The sequence below is a fragment of the Heloderma suspectum genome, chromosome 15 (assembly GCF_057233095.1).
Source record: "Heloderma suspectum isolate Gila_16-S chromosome 15, 16-S_ref, whole genome shotgun sequence".
NCBI lineage: Eukaryota > Metazoa > Chordata > Lepidosauria > Squamata > Helodermatidae > Heloderma > Heloderma suspectum.
In genome coordinates this window covers 10,902,503-10,922,088 of record NC_139472.1, presented here as the reverse complement: position 1 = coordinate 10,922,088, position 19,586 = coordinate 10,902,503, and the positions used below count along the sequence as shown (strand labels likewise).

The 19,586-nt window shown below is 45.9% G+C and overlaps 1 protein-coding gene across 1 annotated transcript in view; it reads left to right on the top strand.

The window, feature by feature from the left end:
* CFAP74 (cilia and flagella associated protein 74) overlaps positions 1 to 19,586 on the top strand; it is a 111,060-nt gene that overhangs the window by 38,270 nt on the left and 53,204 nt on the right. Inside the window, exons 15-18 of the mRNA XM_084822065.1 lie at positions 191 to 257; positions 1,649 to 1,738; positions 8,254 to 8,427; positions 11,937 to 12,114. Of these exons, the coding sequence (XP_084678191.1) occupies positions 191 to 257; positions 1,649 to 1,738; positions 8,254 to 8,427; positions 11,937 to 12,114 (509 nt within the window). The remainder of the gene's footprint in view (positions 1 to 190; positions 258 to 1,648; positions 1,739 to 8,253; positions 8,428 to 11,936; positions 12,115 to 19,586) is intronic.

Sequence of the window (19,586 nt, the reverse complement as noted above, 5' to 3'; positions counted from 1 at the left end):
GTGCTATCTTCAGTATCTCAAAAAGCTGCTGTACAGAAGTTTCAGTAATATACAAAATATATTGAATTTTTCAAAAAGATCGTGAGGGTTAAAATGATTAAGTCATATTCTTTGCCTACTGTTGTTAGGAGACCTGTGTGAATAAGCTTTAAAATGGTGATCTAATTCTGTCTTTTATTTCCCATTGTAGCTTTGATCCTCCTGGCCCAATGTCTGCTGGAATGTCTTGTGAAGTAGGGGTGACCTTTAAACCTATGGTAGGAGTAATATACAATCATCCTGATTAAACGGTGCTTGCAGATTTCATGATAGCAAAAGGATTAAATGAAAAGCTGCGCAAGGTTGATATGCATTTTAAACCGTGAAATTCCATCACTCTCTTTTTATAACTGTGCTAGGCATAGAGTCAACATTTTAAAATGCTTCCTTGTTAAAATGAGAAAAAGATAGGCACATAGGAAGCTGCCATACCACTTCACAGTATTTATCCGTCTAGTTCAGTATAGTCTACTCTGACTGGCTCAACTCTCTAGAGTCACAGGCAGAGGTCATTTGCTTGCACTGCTACCTGACCCTTTTAACTGGATATGGCAGGGATTGGACGTGGGCCCTTCCACATTCAAAGCATGTATTCTTCCACTGAGTTATAGCCCTTCCAATAAACGAATCTCAATAGAGACCAAAGCATGGCTGAGATGCTTACTGAGTGGTGAATGGTCTTCACGTGGTTGAGGGCCAGATGTTTCCAGTGGCAGCTGGTGCCAGTGGGCCAGGTGGACGAGAGGGCGGGCTCACCATAGTCAGAGCCATTTACTCATTAGTTCTTCCTACTGTAAATAGCAGGCTCAAGGGGTCCGGTTGGGGCCACAGCAGGCGGAAAAGGCTGCCATCAGAGTTCCGCCATGCTCCGTCATTGCAAACTTCTAAGAAGGCCTTGAAAACATTATTTTACCTTGGCCTTCTCTTGATATGACTGCTATTGTTGCTGTTACTGCTGTTATCACTGTTGCTGATTTTATTGTTGTTTTTTATTGCTGTTTTCATTGTTTTTCTGTTTTTTAATATTTTAACTGTTTTTATGTATTTTATTGCTGTAAGCCGCCTTGGGAGGGCTTCTGTCCTGAAAGGCAGCCAAGAAATATTTTAAGTAAATAAAGGGTTGAAGTATGAATGGTGACTCGTCTGGCTTGGCCCTCAGTGTTTCCATTTAAAAGATTTCTATCTTGTATCCCAAGGTGGTATACAAATAAAACCATACAAAGTAACAACAATAAGTAATTGGCAACAAAGAAACTAAAACCCAAGTAAACCATGCAGGCATACAGCTGTGCAGCTGACAACAAGAAGCACTTATGGCCAGCTGATATTCATTGCCGTTAAATGCATATGCAGCTAAGGACTGGATTTATTTATTTATTTTATTTAAAACATTTGTATCCCACGCTATATCATTAGGATCTCAGAGTCTAAGAATGACTTAGGGGGCAATCCTATTCACATTTAGACAGAAAAAAAGTCCCAGTGTCCCTCCAGCCAGCCTTACACACTCTTACACACTCTTTATCAATTCTGTAAATAAGCTAAAACAACGTTTAATTTGCTGACAAACGTCACTCGATTCTTAATGGCATTTTCTGTTTCCTATCAGATAAATGAAGATCTTGAAGGAGAAGTCACATTTTTGTCTCAGATTGGCTCCTTTTCAATCCCGCTAAAATGTTCAACCAAGAAATGTGTGGTAAGTCAAAGGTTTATTGCTGAATTAGAGGCAATGACCCTGTTTCAGAATATAACAATAAAAATAAATATATTAGCTGGAAATATAAAAAAATGTATCTTTTCTCTCTAGCAGTAAATCCACAAGCTATTTATTCAGTTTGGAGCAAACACTGCAGTTACTCATTGGCTTCAATAACATTTTTGTGAAATGGCACACTAGTTTTGTTCGATTTGCTTCCTTCCAGAGTCTTCCCTTTATAAGATTCTGAGTGAACTAAACTCAATATCTATGCATCATTATTGAGTTACTTTACTGTTATTTAAATTGGAGTTGGGCACATGTGGGCCAGATCCAGCTTGTGAAGCAGTTTTAATCCAGGGTTAGTAAAATGTTGTTGATGGTTTCACTTGTGGAGAAGAAAAATACTGCTTTCAAAAGCTGTGGGGAAATAGATATTCCACATTTCAGTGTTTCTTATCCCTTTCAGTTCTCTGCTTAATTTGCAGTTTTTATAAGCGCTATACACTTAAAAGCTTTTTAAAAAACCATATCCCACATTTCCCCATCAAACATGAACCCAAAGCAGTTCACAAGAATCAGATAAAACATCAAGCCACAATGGAAAGTACAATAATCAAATATAGAAACACAATCTTAGGGCACAATCCTATGTGTGTTTAAACAGAAAGAAGTCCTACAATTCCCAGCATTCCCCAGCCAGTATAAAAGTAGTTTAGGATACAACCACACCTTCATTTTCACCAGGAGACTCTATCACGCAGCAAAATAATAAATAATATGCAACAACTTAGATAGCCAAAAAACAATTAGCCCAAAGTCCTCCAGAAGAACCAGCTCTTTGCCTGGTACCAAAAGGAGTACATCTAGCTGCTGGCACGCTTATCTGGGAAGGGCATTCCGCACAGTTGGCACTGCTGTTGAACACGCCCGGCTCCTAATGTGTGTGCGCGCCACTTCATTTGGCCCAGAGGAATGCCTCAGATGTGTAGAATGAAGCACAGAGTGGCCCCAGGAGTACAGAAGCTGGCTATTTTCCATTGAAACTATATTGCTGTGGTTGCTGATTTATTTTTTGGTTTTGGTTTTTTAAAAAGACTACAGGAGCCAGCTTTACAAAAATGCATGTAGGTGGATCCATTTAAAAGTGAGCTTGAGTATAAATGCTGGAAGACAACTACTTCAGAGAATTTGCTCCTAAAATTAGCCATGGCAGTTGAAAACAACTTCATCTTACCAGCAGCTTGCAATAAAAGTTTATGAACCATTTTTGCTAATCCATTGTTAGCAGTTTTTCAAGAAATTTTTGAGCCAGATATTCAAGGAAAAAGACGTCAGTGCATTATTTTTAGGCATTAGATGCACAGTTCCACCAAGGACAGTTGTTTTTATTAAATGCAGACACTTACACCCTACAAGCTGTTATTAGCTTATGGACCACCCAGTACATAATTAGTTCTGTGACACGTAGTTGCTCTCAACGTATTGTAAAGTGGCAGCTGTTGTGTTTTTTTTTAAATGCGAAGCGTAGGAAGCCAGCAAGGCTAGTACCTCTAAATGGGCAACTTTACTGTGTAAACCACATGGGCTGGGCTAGCCAGCTGTGCTCCAAGCAATCAAATGACAGATTGGGGATGTGGGGCAGTAAACTTGACACTGCATCCACACTTGGTGTGCGTGTGTCTGCATGAGCAAAATGGCCAGAGGCAGAAGACGTGTCACAGACAGGCTGGTGGTCAGGTTTTGGATCAAGCAGTCTGTATGGCTACTCAGTGAGATAAGCTGCTCAGAGGGAGGCAAGCCTGAAGCAACAGTTTGATAAATCCAGCCAGGTTCCTATTTGGTACCTCAGGTCTAGCTGGGCTGATGTCAAGTCCCTTGGTTCTCTCCCCTCTCAATTCACACACTCCAGGATACCAGGCGTCAGGCTCACTACTTCATTCATTAACAACCAGGTTCTTTACAAATGCGAATCCTCGGATACTCTCAGGCTACAAAGGAAAACAGCTACTCCACACAATTACAAATATCAATACAGGAGCCAAATGGGAATTAGAGACGTTGCCGGCAGTTTGAAACAAGAACTTGCTGGCCAGAATAACTTAGTGGGGATGCCCCTCCCTTACAGTTGTGCCCTCCTACGTAGGCTATCATGCATAGCCAACCAGGTGGAACGTCTGAGCTCTGCCTCTAACTTTTCCTGCTTAGTTCTGCACCGGACTCTAGCATCCCTCAAGTCACACCCCACACTCTCCTCCTCCCCCAAGACCTGAGTTCTCATGGAGGAGGAAACGGGGGGGGGGGGGGCTTCAGGTCAAGCCATCCGTGTGCCAAGGTCCTGAGAAGAACGCCTATCCATATCTGAGCTAACTACGGAGGGAGCCTCCCCCAGTTCTGGCTGTTCCCATTCTGAGTCTGAGCTGCTAACTATCTCCACATGCTCAGAATCATTCCTGACAGCTAATGAACCACAGTACCCTCTTTGGCCATGATAAAGGTGGCACTGCAGCACAGGAAAGTTCAGGCCGGCAACTCCTTCAGCCTGCAAGTAAGGATGTTGGAGGAATCTGTTTTGGGGGTGGAGCTCAACAAGTTTTCATCAGTTTGGCCCCCTGGACTTTGGTCCATTTTCCACTGCAGTGGAGTCAAGCTCCTCTGTAATGAGTCAGGCCAGGTAGTGAGCTTTCCATGTTTTTTATGAGCAAATTTGTGTAAATTGCGCAACGTATGGCTACAATTTGCTCAATTTATGCAAATTTCAGCCGCCAATTACACACATTTTGGCTGCAATTTGTGCAAATTTGCACATTTTGGCTGCAATATGTGCAAATCTCTATTTGCATAAATTGTGCCCAACATTTAAAAAAAGTATGGAAAAGGCCCCAGAGTTCAGGGAAAACCTGTGACTCCGCTCACAAATGCAAACCGAGTCAGGTGGGCAGCGGAAGTCCATCGAGCCCCCAAAGGACATCCCTAACTGCAAACTGCCTCAGGGGCACAGGGGGTAAGGCGCCAGGGCCCTGCTACCTGAGTCCCCATTGGAGTCCCACACTGCCATACATATTTTCCATCAAAGCCACCCTCTGGATTTTTCCTAAGCGATTTGGGTACCATACCTTTGAAATCCAATGCTTCACATTTGCTGTGGGGAGAAAGGAACTAAAACGTGCATCAAAACTTCACAAACCAGAATCGCAGGGATATTTTGAACGGCAGGCCATGAACTTTGGCCTGGAGGGTTTTTGGGATTCAGCCCATGTGAACTGCCATTCATCTCTGGGTAAAGCAGGGAGACTAGCCAGACCAATAAAGAAGGCCCTTAACAGCAATAGGCCAGAGCTGATCATGTGATCACCCTTACCCCTTACAAAAGCTTTCAGGTCCAGGTTGCTCGCTGGTCAGAGCAACAAAGGGACTCTGTGTGCTGCTGCTTCTTCCCTGCCACAGACATGGCTCACCTCTGACCCACTGTGCCAAGCCTTGCCTTGCACTGAGCGCCTCTCCCCTCCGCCCAAACTTGGCAGGAGCCAAATTATTCCAGCATTGGTTCCAATATGAATATTTTCAATCGCCGTGACACTCCCCAAGTACGACTGGAGTGGTAAGTGAATGGGACCACTCGGGGATTTGCAGTTCGGGGGCCATCTTTGGGGATGTTCTTCTTTTCCTTATCAGGTGTTTCTTCTAATCATCTCTTCCTTTCAAATAAACCATGATGAGTTGTCAATGCTTGGCTTGAATTGCTTCTTGCTGGCTTTTGGAGGCAATGTTGCCAAGTTTAGAAATCTGCCCCCTGACTTGGCAGCAAATCGGCAGGAAACAAATTGCTTAATAAATCAGTTTCTTGGATCTCTTATTTGTCACTAAATGTCAAACTTAGCAGCACAACAAACATGTCTAAATACCAAAATAGCTGAATTATGAAAATTCAGCTACTTTGCTAAATGCCCAATCCTAGGAATACAGCATTAGAGGGTCAAGTGCTAGAGACCAATGAAAGGCTTGATATCCAAATGCCAGAAGTTGAATAAAAAGCACCATCCCTACCGTATCGTGAAAGGTTCTCTCCCATTCTGTCCTGTGCTTAATTAGCAGAACAAGGAACTTTGTATGAATTTGGAGTCCCAGTTGTGGAATGTAGGAGTAATAAATGCAGGACAGTCTCTCACATGGTGGAGGGATTCTGCGCGCTGCCCCACACCCAGGGTCAGGAACCCTCAAGGTGTGAAGTAGACAAGTGAGGTAGTCTGTCCAAACCGTCAGACCTGAAGGCGAGACAAAATTGTAGGTCAACGTGTTATCCAAGGCAGTCACCAAATGGAAGCTATGCAATGAATCATTCTGTTGCCAAGGAAAGTCCCCATCTAACCTGGAAGCCATAATAGCCTTGAGAGCCAGTGTGGTGTAGTAGCTAGAGTGTTGTACTGGGAGTCGGGAGATCCAGATTCCAGGCCCCACTAGGCCATGGAAGTTCACTGGGTGAGTTTGGGCCAGTCACAGCCTCTCAGCCCAACCCACCTCACAGGGTTGTTGTTGTTGTGAGGATAAAATGGAGGAGGAGGGTTATGTACACCACCTTGGACTCCTTCAGGGGGAAGAAAGGCAGGATATAAAGGCAATAAATAAATAAATATAAATGTAATTAATAAATAAATAGCCCTTCTGGGTCAGGTGGTGCCAGTGGTCGGGCAGGCCGGGTCTAGTCACTCCAGAACATGACAACCCCTGCTACAACACCACATGGGGCAGCAGCACACAGATTGGTCTGTTCCCAGGGTTAGCCCTTTCCTCTTGTCAAAGGGGCAAGCTACAAAGAGGCTGGCTGAGGTCAATTCCAGACAGGCACTTCAAGAAGATGGAGCAGGTGCTGGCAGGGACTGAAGGTGGTGGTGGGGTCCATCCAGGCCACAAAACCATGGGAGTGTGTGTCATGTTCCCTAGCCTTGACCTGTCCTCTGGCTCTGAAGAGGACTCAGAGGCAGAGGAGACGCCCTCCATTAATCCAGTCCCCACTAGGCCAGGGCCTCCCAGACCAGAGGAGGTGCTTCTGCTTGACTCCTCTGATGCAGAAGACACTCCCCCATTACAGCCTTCACCGCCCCCACTCCGTAGGAGCCAGCGGCTACAAATTAGGCAGTAGCCCTTCAAGAAACAAATTCCTTCTCCAAGGGGGTGGAGTTAACTGCAGGGCTTGAGCTGCTGGCCTTTGTAAGGCTTCAGGAAGCCTTTGTCTGTCACCAAGTCAACAGTTTGCCTTGCTTGAATCTCAGCTAACTGGGAGCTAGCCAAGGTCCTGGAAGACCCTGCCTGGTCGAACGTGCCTGGTTATTCTGCACCCTTAAACCGGACTGGCCTTGCCTCTCCTTGAGCCAGCCTGACTTGCCAGGTCCTTGCCTGTATGGATTTTAGCTGGTTTTAGCCCCTCTGGGTGCCTTGAACCAAGCTGGACAGAACAGTGTGAAGGATTCAGGAGCAAAGCAGAAACCAGCAAGGCGTGGAGCAGAGACTGTGAACTGCGTGCGCAAAGCGCTTGTTGCATAAAACCTAACAGGAAGGCAAAGTTTGTATACCAGGGGTGCAGAACTTTAGCCCTGGGGGGCCCCAAACCGGCCCTTTGGGGTTCCCCAGATAGCCACGCCCTCTCCCTTGACCTCACCCCCTTTCCACCAGCCATCAACGGTTTGGGGGCTTCCTGGCTTTTGTGTATTTTTCCCCCACTCTAAAAGCTTGAAACGCCTCTCCTAAGGCTTAGTACTGGTAGCAAGAGCTTTAAGCTCAAATATATTTTTTTTATATTTTTGGTATTTTGGCCCTGCCTTTGTTGCATAGGGACAGAAAAGGCTTATCACAGTAAGATGGGGTGGAGTCAAGCAAAGTGACGCACACCTCCTGTGTTTCGACATTGGCATGCTGACTTCTTGCCGCATCCTGCGCTTCTGGCTTCAGGGAACATCCTCATGTTGCATGGTTTCTGGGCTCTAACAAAGAAGCTAGGCAGAGCCGTTGGTTGGGGAGAAGAAATCGGCGCCCCTCCAGAGAGGCATTTGAAAATTCTTTTTTTTTTTGGCCTTTTTTTGCCTTTTTTTCTTTTGCCTTTTGCCTTTTTTTTTTTTTTGGCCTTTTTATGCCTTTTCATAATGTGAGTGTGAAGCCTACGTTGGCTACACTGTGTTTTTTAAATTTTCAAACAGATCTTGTTTCTTTTCTTCTTTGCATTCCCCCCCCCCCGCATTAGCAACGTTCATGCATGCACAGAAGTGGTTCCAGAGAGACTGACTCTGTGCTGTGTGTGTGTGTGTGTATGTGTGTGGTGGGGAGCCTTTTCATTGTTGAATTAAGGTAGTTTCTATACAAAAGTCAACAGGAGGGAGAGTCGCTGTGTGCCATTGCCTTGTTTTGAAGTGGAAATAAGGATTTTAAGGTGTCGTGCTTGAAATGCTAGAGGTTCATTTAACGGATGCTGCTGCCTATATAGGATGGTAGTAATTATGTTCTCCCCCCTCCCTCTTTTTCAGCTGGCACTAGATAAAGAGCTCATTGACTTTGGCACTCATGTGGTGGGAGAGACAATTTCACGGACCATCACCTTGACGAACTGTGGTGCCTTGGGAACGCGGTTCCAGCTCCGCAAATCAGCCGGCACTGATGCTACGCATGCTGTGATGCCACTGCCTTCCGCCGAGAGGATGGTTAGTGTGTATAAACTTCCTCAGGTGGACTTTGGAGCTCTAAATGGCATAGATCAGCATATCTTTAAAAAGCCCTTGATCGCCCTAGGTTCTCTCTCCCCAGGGGAAACAGTCAGCATAAGATGGGGCTCATCTGTCTTGGTAACAGCATGTGTGAAAAGGATCTTGGAGTTGTAGTCAATCACAAGCTGAATATGAGTCAGCAGTGTGACGAGGCTGCAAAGAAAGCAAATGCAGTTTTAGGTTGCATCAACAGAAGTATGGTTTCAAAATCACAGGAAGTAATAGTTCCATTCTACTCTGTGCTGGTCAGACCTCACCTCGAATACTGTGTCCAGTTCTGCCCACCAAACTTTAAGAAGGATTCAGATAAATTGGAACAAGTTCAGAGAAGGGCAACAAATATGGTCAGGGGACTAGAAAGTAAGTCCTGTGAAGAAAGATTGAAGGAACTGGGGATATTTATCCTTGAGAAGAGAAGGGGACATGATAGGACACTTCAATTACCCAAAGGACTGTCACACAGAAGAGGGCTGTAACCTGTTTTCTATCATCCAAGGCTGTAGGACATGAAATAATAGGCTTAAGTTACAAGTTACAGGAAGGCACACTTTGGTTGAATGTCAGGAGAAACTTCCTAACAGTCAGACAATAGAGCCAACTGCCTAGGAAGGTGGTGGGCTCTCCATTGCTGGAGATATTCAAGCAGAGACTGGACGGCCATCTGTCATGGGTGTTTAAACTGGATTCCTGCACTAAGGTGAGGTGTCAGGGTTCCCCTTATGACCTGGACCCCCTGAGCAACTCCTTAAGGATCTCTTGCCTCTTTAAGAGTCCCACCTTCCTCCTTTTACCTTTACCTTTCCAATAATGTGGGGCTTAGGCTGTAGGGCTGGGGTGATTGACACTTCAGACACCTGAGTGTTAACCACAACAGTTTACTGGTAAATTAAAGCAAGCAAATAACAACTATAGGTATTTACACAATAGAGCTGAGTGATACAAAAGGCATTAAGAGAAAATAAAAGTTGCAAAATGCAAGTTCCTTTACCTTAGCTGTACTTAGACTTCTCCAGGCTGCTTCTTCCTGCACCCTCTTCAGGCTCTGGTCTCCTGACTCTGCTCTTACTGGATCTCTTGCTTTCTTTTTATATACTCCTCCCCCAAAACCAAAAGTACTGTTTCAAACCTGAAGAAATGAAACTTAACAGAGGAAATGAAACTACTCTCAAGGATACTGTCAGGGACCCTAACAAAAACTCCACGTCTCTAGGCCTGACCTTTTACTTTTACTTTCCTCTGTAGGCCTCAAACCTTCACAAGTGGGTTGGACTCAGTGGCCTAAATGGCCCTTCCAACTCTATGATTCTATTATTTCCCTCATGCCTGCTTGGAAAGAGGAAGAAGGAATTCTTTCTTGACAAGATTGCGTTTAAAAATCTCTTGATGGAAGGAGTGCCTTTCACTTTAGATTTGCTACTTGCTGGTGTTGGAAACTCTAGCCCAGCAATGCTGTTTCCCAGCCTGGAGTTGGCACCAACTTTTCACTAAAAATTCAAAGCAGAGTTAGGTACTCCTTCTTGGGCAAGAGTTTTGTGGGAACTAAAAAGCATTCTGATAAGATTCTGGCATCTGGGGGGGTTGTTGGGGGGTGCAGGCAGCAGGTGGCACATCCCTTCTTTGCCCCAAAGTTTTAACAAATCAAAATTGGACGTGCATTTGCAGGTTCTTTTTCAGGTGAAATATCAAAAGGGATTTTTGAGAGAAGCCAAAAGTTTTTTTTTTAATAAGACTAGCTAAGTGCGTGTGTGTGTGTGTGTGTGTTTCTCACCACTGTACAAGTCCATCCCCTGGAACAGTAGCCCTTCCTCTCATCATGTGTTGTATGCCCCAGCTGTGGGCTGCTAACGTTTGGAGGTGCCAAGATAATGATAAGCCATATCCAGGTTTTCTTACAAGGAGACTTTATTGAGTACTTACAGCACACAGACGTACCCCATGGTTGGATCTTACAGCTTCTCTAAACCCAGAGCCAAGGGGTACAATGGGTTCTATACCATACACATTAGCAATGAGGAGCATGACAGCAGCAAATGTTAACTAGCATTCATCCACAACTTTCCCAGCACAGACACCTGTAAACAGAGCCTCAGTTCTCAGGCGCATCCTAGGCCCTGATAAGATAAACGGTTCAGAACTTGTTAGCATGGAATGTGCTGAGGCGGCGATATCAACCTTTGACTCATCTCACAAGCTCAGAGGCCCACTAGCAAGGAAATTGCACTTAATAACGAACCAGAGCAAAGAGCATTATGGATCTCTAAGGGCGCAGTCCTAAGTAGATAGATGGCCACCCCCAACCTCGGAGGCGACCACCTATCCAAAGCAAGGCAGGAGAGGCACAGGGGGATCATTCCTTGCACGCCTCTCCTGCCTTGCTCTTTTTCGCTAGACAGCCATTTTCGGCTGTCTAGCGGCGGGGGGGCCGACTGGGAGAGGAAGCTGCCGTATGACACATAGGATGTGTTGTACGCGCAGCTCTGCTCTCCTTGCCCCGGAACGCCCCCAGCCCCACCCCTTTTCAGTCACGCCATGCTTGTCTTCCGAGTGCAGAGGACAGGGCTTCTCCATGCTGCCTCCGAGGCACCACGGACGAGTGGGGAGGTCAGATTTCCGTAAACCAACCTCTGAGCGCGGGCTCCGAGGTCAGTTCCCGGAAAAGAGCATATCCTATGGCCCTCTAGACAGTGTCTAGTGGCCATAGGATTGCTCCCTAAGTCTCTCTAAAACTACTGGTTACTCAGGTTACAGGCCCAAGGCCTTACATGTGTGCACATTCAATTTGGGGCAAATGAAAAATCAGACCAAATGGGGCCCATTTTTCCCTATTCATAGTATTCAAGGGTCTGTATGAAGGGGGTGGGTATGTAATTATGCCAGTGGCAGGAGTGGTATCTTTGGCGGCCACTGTTTGTTATGGCCATTTTTTCTCCAGAGTTTCCTGGCTGTTGTATAGTTCTGGGACATGGGGGTGGGCATGGTGGCTGTGCTGCCACTTCTGTGTAGCAGCCAACTTTTTTTATTGCCAGAGTGCCCCGGAATTACACAATGTCTGGGATATTCGGGGGGTGGGGGAGGAATGTCTGCCAAACTCGGGGTTAAGAAACAAAAAATGCATCCTTGTACACCTCTGCCTGTCCGTATCTTTCCTCTACTTGAGCGTGTGTTCTCTCCCTCATCTTAGCAGCCCCGAGACCCCTGGTGCTATCTCCCAACCAGTCAGCAAACATGTCCAAGGCAAGGGCAACATATTCTTTTTCTAAAAAGATCTCTTGGCACGAAGTGGGTTGCCAGTATTAGGAACTCTGTAAATGGAAATGCGCATTCTCTTTTCACAGGGGTTAGGAGGGGTCTGATCTAGAGTTAGATGGCCGTAGGCCTGGTTAGTCCATCTGAAAATAATCGAAATTCAGCTGGTTAAAAATGTGTCCTCTAAATCTCCAAATTAGGTCTGCACCCCTGTGCTTGGAATAATCAGCCATGAGAAAGGCAGCACCTACAGTCTGGCAGGCTCTGTTGTTGACAAGGAAACGGTGTCTCTTTCCCGCTCCGAAGAAGTTATCCAGCACACCTCTCTGACGCCTGAGAAGCAGAGGTCTGAAATGATCACAGCCATCACCAATTTTGGTACGGTTTCTGGTTTAAAAAAATGTAAGCTGAATTCCAGTAGTAGAAGAAGAAAGAACGAAAAAACCTCTTGCAGGTTTGTTCCTGTTAAATGTCATGGCTTCCTCCATAAGGACGGAGAGGCAAAATAGGTTTAAGGATGCTCTTAAGAATTAAAAAATGTAACCACAATTAGACAAATGTTAATACAATGACTAATATAACTTACAAAGTTTAAGGGCATTTTAAAAATAACTAATACATCATATAAAATTATAAAAGAGCAACGAATTTTATGTACAAACTTAGCGAGAACAATACTAGTTTCCAAAAAAGGCTATACTGATACAAAATATCCAATCTCAAACGTGTTTCCACCTGACAAGTCTTCATCAGTGGGAAAAAATAGAAACCATAATTATGGCCCTTAACTCAAGAATCGGTTCAAAAGATGAAATTCTCATCATGGAACCAGTGAATCTTAACTATGCAGATTCTCTGTTTCTCATCCTGCAGTTGGTATCAAGATGCACGAGGGGGGAAGGGAAGCACACCATTCCCCCCCCCCCCCCCCGTGCCAGAGAAAGTTAGATTACTTCTGTCTGGAGCGTCTGTATACCATACCACAGAGCAAATAAGACTGTTGTTTAAAGCCAGTTTTTGCAGTCACAGCTAACTCCTTCAGAAGCTTGGTGAAGATACAGAGAAGCAGTTTAGCAGCTCATTGGCTGGGTTGAGAACCCCTGTATTCCAAGCCATGCAATCCATGACCATTCAGTTTCCACTGGCCACCCAGGGCATAGAGCCAGTCCTGCCACTGTAGCCTCCTGCAGGAAGGGTTGTTGGCAGATGGTCTTGAAGCCCTGCTTGTGTGATTCCTGTCCTTGAAAAAAATTTAAGGGGCTGCAGGATGCAGGGAGGAAACTGTGAGCAGGGCCTCTCAGGGCTAGGGCATGGCTGCAAATTACCCAGCTTATACATTCCTTCCCACACAGCTGCAGCTATGGGACTGCACTGTGTGGGTGATTTTTCTCCCACAATGGAGCAGATTCTCGTGAGATGGGTTACTCCTTCTCCTTGCTCCACAGGCAGGGCCATTTCAGTCCATGCAGATGGTAAAGCCTGTGTCAGAGGGGACTCCACCCAGTTCCGGTCCTGCCGGCTTCTCAGCAGTTGGGTTTTTCGGCAGCTTATGTCTCATGTTCTGCATGCAACGTCTGGAAAAGGGATTTTGTTGAAGCATCAAAAACGGCAAAACAAACTTTGTCTCCAGACTCCAGATCTTCTGTTTTTATTTTATGGTGGCTTATTTGAACTTGCTTTACAAAGAGCTTGTCATATTCTTATTTGTGGCTGCTTGACAGGAAACAGCCAACAGACAGAAAGAGTCTGGCCAAATCACTCTCAAACATTAGTATCAAGGAGTGAGGCGTATAGCCCTGTTAGCACAAGAACAGACTGAAACAGACTCATGTTATACAGTGCGGTAGCCTATTTTTCAATGTGTCGACTGTGCCTCCGTACCCACTGCACATTCATCAGTCCTTCTAGAATGATCTATTGGCATATCTTCCACACCAGTTGTACCTCATGCTCTGGTCATCCTACATTCAGTACTTATTCCTTCGTTTAAGTAGATTGTGGCTTGTTTTTGTACAAATGTTTCCCTTTTTATATTAATAAAAAATGTGGGGAAATAATAAAACAAAGCCAGATATTTTCTACTCTCCCTTCCCTGGATTAGACAAAGGGGATTTTTAAATGTATGAACCAGTTGTAAAGGGGAGGAAGTAAAGAATAGACAAGCATTACAAAATGCGAAGAAGGAAAAAATACCTTCACTCAAGTCTTGATGTTCTAGGTTGTAATCCTTTACTCAGTTACCTGGGAGTAAGTTCCATTGAACTCAATGGGGTTACTTCTGAGTATACATATATAGGATTGCGCTGTCAATGTGCTATTGTTATGCTGCTCAGCATATAAGACACATGGGCCATGGTGGCTTAGTGGTTAAGATGCTGAATTGCAGACCGGAAGGTCAGCAGGACAGCAGTTTGAGACCCGAGTGCCGCGTGACGGAGTGAGCTCCCATCTTCAGTCCCAGCTCCTGCCAACCTATTAGTTCGAAAGCAAGAAATTGCAAGTAGATAAATAGGTACCGCTTCGGCGGGAAAGGTAACAGCGTTCCGTGCACCTCGGTGTTCAGTCATGCCGGCCACATGACCACGGAAGCGTCTTCGGACAGCACTGGCTCTTCGGCTTAGAAATGGAGATGAGCACCACACCCTAGAGTCGGACACGACTGGTTGGGGACACCTTTACCTTTTTATATAAGACACAGGTCAGTAGTAGAGGGTGGAGAGGCAAAATTTTAATTCTTCCTGCCAGGCCGGTAAAAAAACACTTTGGCCTGGCCCTTGTAGGTAGTTTTCTTCAGCTCACAGAATGACAGCTTTGCAAGATCCCTTGTTAAATCAGTTCAAAAGAAGTTTAATTGAAGAGAATTAGCCTTCTCTCAAAGTCCTGTGTACTGCCAACTGCTAGAACCTCAGATGAAGAACCTTGTTTCTCCAAATATGCTTCTTGTCTTCTGAGAGTTATCTTTTTCCCATGTTGCTAGCCTTGCTGTGTGTGTGTGTGTGTGTGTGTGTGTGCGCGCACGCGCGCGTATGCGTGCGTGCTAGAAATGTGTATTGGTTTTCTCTCAGTTCACCTTTTGTGTGGCTCCTTTCTAGAGAATCCTTGGGACTATAGTTTGTTGGCGCTAGGATCTCTACCTGTTAGAGATTTCTAGCTCCCTCCTTGCTGAACCTCCTTGCTAGCTCCCTCCTTGCTGACCTTAAACTGGTTTAAAGCTGTACTGCAGATATGTCCTAAATGCCACATGTGCGCAATAATGATATAATAAAACTTGGTCTTAGTCCATGTTTTCCTTTCCCAGTTTGCAGGCTTTGGCACCATAATAGGCCATGAACCATAGACACTGAAATCAGCTAAAATTATACAGTGGTAGCCTTACCTCAGAAACACAACTCTCCAAAACCTATTTGGATTTTATTCTCAAGGCTACAGAATTTTCAATATTCTCACCTCTCGTTATCTGAAACACCCACCTTTCAAAAGAGAGAGCCACATGGCAAGTTTATTTTTATAACCTGTAATTTTACAAACGAAGTGACGCAAAGATAAAACGCGTAAGAATTATTCCCCCCCCCCCCCAGCTTTTAATGTTCCAGAAAGCATCATAGATTGGTTTTGGGGAGAATGAAGCCTTTCACTCTGGAAATATTAGACTGTGATATAGTTTCAGTGTTGTGCTGTTTTCACACAAAACACCAGCCTGGATTTTGAATTTTGTACAAGGTAAAGTAAGTTGTCAGATGCATACAGGATCAGCAGGGCCAGCCCTGGATACAGGCCTGCCATGGACTGGAGCCCTCTGCAGCTTTAGCTCCTTGCTTTCATCACCCCCCACTCTCTTCCTCTGGGCCCGATCCACAGGTCTGCCTACCTAGAGGGAAAGGATGAGCAAGAGTTGGCAGAGGCTGCTGCTCATCTTCCTCACCACTGTGCACCCACCCACTTGCCCTCCATCTCTCATTGTTGTGGGATGGCGGCAGCAAATGTTAAGGAGAAGTGGTAGGAACAACTGCTTCCTTGCCATGGGTGGTTTGAGGAACCATCAGGGAGTCACCATATAATCCCTCAGGTTTCCCAGCAACAGTACCCAGTCACAGGTAAGGCTGGGTAAACAGAAGGAAAGGGAATCAGGACAAGTGCGCTTTAAATCAATGGCTCAAAGACTTTGAGCGAGGAGGAGGAGGCAGGGGAGAAGCACAGGACCGAAGACTGGAAGCTCAGGGCATGCAGAAGAAAGACAAAGCAGTGGCAAAGAGGCTCGGGCGGAGGGGCTGGAAGGAGCACCAGACAAGGAACAAAGACCAGAAGAAGGAGCTGAATCAGCAGGCTGGATACTAGAAGGGGTAAAAGACACCTTCCAGTACCGACAGGACTAGACAGGAAAATACAAGCACAAGAGGACGAGAACAGACGTTCCCACTTCCACAGCAAACTCAGATTGTCCTGACCCCTCACGTACTTACCTACAGCTTGTACCACTGCTTTATTTATTTGTTTAGCACCACTGATGTACTGTACATAATAAGAATAAAACAGCAGGTCCCTGCCACAAAGGCTTACTACTTAGGCATTCTTTCTGATCCTGCAGATACTTACCTGTCTTGCTGTGTTGACATTCCTCCTGGTACTGCAGCTACTTACCTTTCTCCAGACATACTCATCCTGGTCCTGCAGCTGCTTACTAGTATTGTGCTGGGGGCATTCCTCCTTATCCTGCAGCTACTTACTTCAGACCCTAAGAAGATCAATAACTGGTTAAAGAATAGAAAGTAGAGAGTAGGAATAAATGGTAAATTCCCCCAATGGAGGGATATAAACAGTGGGGTCGCACGGGGATCTGTATTGGGACCAATGCTTTTCAACTTATTCATAAACGATTTGGAATTAGGAGAACAGTGAGGTGGCCATGTTTGCTGATGACAGCAAATTATTTAGGGTGGTGAAAACAAAATGGGATTGCGAAGAGCTCCAAAAGGATTACTCCAAACGAGCAGAATGGGCATCAAAATGGCAAATGCAGTTTAAAGTAAGCAAGTGTAAAGTGATGCACATTGAGGGAAAACATCTGAACTTCAAATATAAGCTGATGGGATCTGAGCTAGCGGTGGCCGACCAAGAAAGAGATCTTTGAGTTGTGGTGGACACTTCAATGAAAATGTCAACCCACTGTGTGGTGGCTGTGAAAAAGGCAAATTCTATGTTAGGTGTAATTAGAAAAGGAATTGAAAATAAAACTGCCAAGATTATTCTCCCCTCATGCAAATCTGTGGTGCAGCTATGGAATACTATGTACCGTTCTGGTCACCACACCTAAAATAGGATATTGTAGAGTAGGGAAAAGTGCAACTAAAATGGTCAAGGGGCTGGGGCAAGTCCCCTGTGAGGGAAGGTTACAGCAGCTGGGATTGTTTGGCTTAGAAAAAAGGGTGAGTAAGGGGGATGTGATAGAGGTGTACAAAATTGTGTATGGTGTGGAGTAAGTGGATAGGGAGACATTTTTCTCCCCCTCTCCTAATACTAGAACCCAGTGGCATCATCCCATGAAGCTGATCAGTGGAAGATTTAGGACAGATAAATGGAAGGACTTCTTCACACAGTGCATAGTCAAACCATGGAATTCGCTACCACAAAATGTAGTGATGGCCACCAATTAAAAGGGCTTTAAAAGGGGATTGGACAAATTCATGGAGGATAAGGTTATCAGTGGCTACTAGTCCTGATGACTATATGCTACCTCCAGCGACCAGAGTCAGTATGTCTGTGTACACCAGTTGCTGGGGAACATGGATGGGAGGGTGCTGTTATACTCATTTCCTGCTTGTGGGTCTCCCATCGACAGCTGGCTGGCCACTGGGTGAACAGAATGCTGGACTAGATGGGCCTTTGGTCTGATCTAGCAAGGCTCTTCTTACATTCATAAGGAATTCTGCTGTTGCAGCTATTAACCTGAGAGATCCTGTGCTATAACAAGGGGTAGTGAAATCTAGAGTTGCTGTATTTACGTTGTCATGTCATTCCTTTTGGTGGAAAGCAGCGGAAGTGGTGCATCCCCCCTAATGGAGCGGGCACCCCTTGTGACAGGGGGTTGGGTGTATTGTGGGGGACATCATATTTTTAGGGGTCCCACTTATTTATTTACTTGTATTTATTTCATTTCTATACCGCCCAATAGCCAAAGCTCTCTGGGCGGTTCACAAAAATTAACTGAGGCCTGCCAGATATTGGCCAGTCTTGGTAACAGTGGAGTCCCTGGTTGGGTCAGGAGGCTGCAGGGCAGCTGGTGAGGACAGTCTGCATCAGGATCTCCCAAAGCAAGGATGGCCGGCAGTTGGTCCTTCATGACCATGGACAGAGCCCAGGGAACAGACCCCTTTGGACCTCTCAGGTTTCACCCCCTTGCTTAGAAACGCAGGCCCTTAAAGGGGCAGGCCTCGGGCCCTGAACCTAGCATCCCATCGCCTCTCCATGACCACAGGTCAGGCTTGCTGTCTGTGTTGGTGAGCCGGTCTGATGGAATGTGAGGCCTTTTGGGGGTGAGTGCTGGCCACTCAATGGAAATGGGTGCAGAGGGCCCCTAATTGTTGGGACTCAGGCCGAGTACCTCCTTGGTCAGCACCACCTCATCTTCTATGCCCCTGCCTGGGTTCCTGCTGGTCTACAGGGTAGTGATAGTGAACTGGAGCCAGCTGTCAGGGTGGAAACTGAGCCGATAGAACCTCTAAGCAGTTCGGATTCTGAGGAGGATCAGCAATCCGTGGGAGAGGAGCCAGCTCATCCCTCACAGCCACAGCAGCTGGCAGAGATTCCTCCTGCTGGCATTCCTGAGATAGATAGTGATCCTGGCAGTGAGAAAGTGTGGGAGGGGGGCTTGCTAGACGCTCGATGCAGGGAGCGACGAGCGATGGAGGGGGTGGAAAGGAGGCGTAGCGCCTGTTTGGCGTGCAAGCAACAGCCGCCTCCCGTGGACCCAAGGGAAAGAGGGAGGATCTCTCCCTAGCCCATAAGTTCAGAGTCTTCAAGTGATTCTCCTTCAAACGGGGACCAACTGCCTACCCGGAGCATAGGCTACTCTGCTGTTCATTGCTTAGTCACTGGTGATTAGCATCTGAAAGAGTCATTAAGTTGTAAAAGGATTAAAGCCTTGAAAAGAATCCTTTTGTCTGTGTCTTGAGTTGGCTATTGGAGTGTACTGAAAGAGGCCGCTAGGGGGCTCCTGACACCAGCACCCTAAATGGAACAATTCGTACTCATCCATGCCTTCACCAGTCTGGCAACACTGCCACATTCCTCACATATGCCCTCCCCTTATCACTTCCACCTGTGGCTCCCCCACATCTCCTCACATCCTTCCCCCCTTCCCTGCCTTGTGATCTTCCTCTTCCTGTTGTCTTTTCCACTCCTCACTTTTGCGAGTGATTCTTAATGCCGGACGGAGAGTCAGCATGGTATGGTGGTTAGAGCAGAGGCAGGCAACCTGGTGCCCTCCAGATGTTTTGGACTATAACTAACTCCCATCTTCCCTGACTTTGGGCCATGCTGTCTGGGGCTGATGGGATTTGTAGTCTAAATCATCTGGATGGCACCAGGTTGTACACCCCTGGCTTAGAGTGTCAGATCTAGAGTGGGGAAACCTGGGCTCAAATCCCTGTTCAGGTGGCTGGTTAACTGGGTGACTTCTTCACCTAATCTATCTCATAGCGTCCACACATGCCCCGTTCACTCTGTGGAGATGATAATATGGATTTGCTAACAGGGTTAGTGGAAAGATTACAGGAAGATTCTGTATGGGAAGCTCTTTTTTCAACACTCAGTTGAAATGCTAAGTCATTATTACAAGGAGCTGTTCATGTACA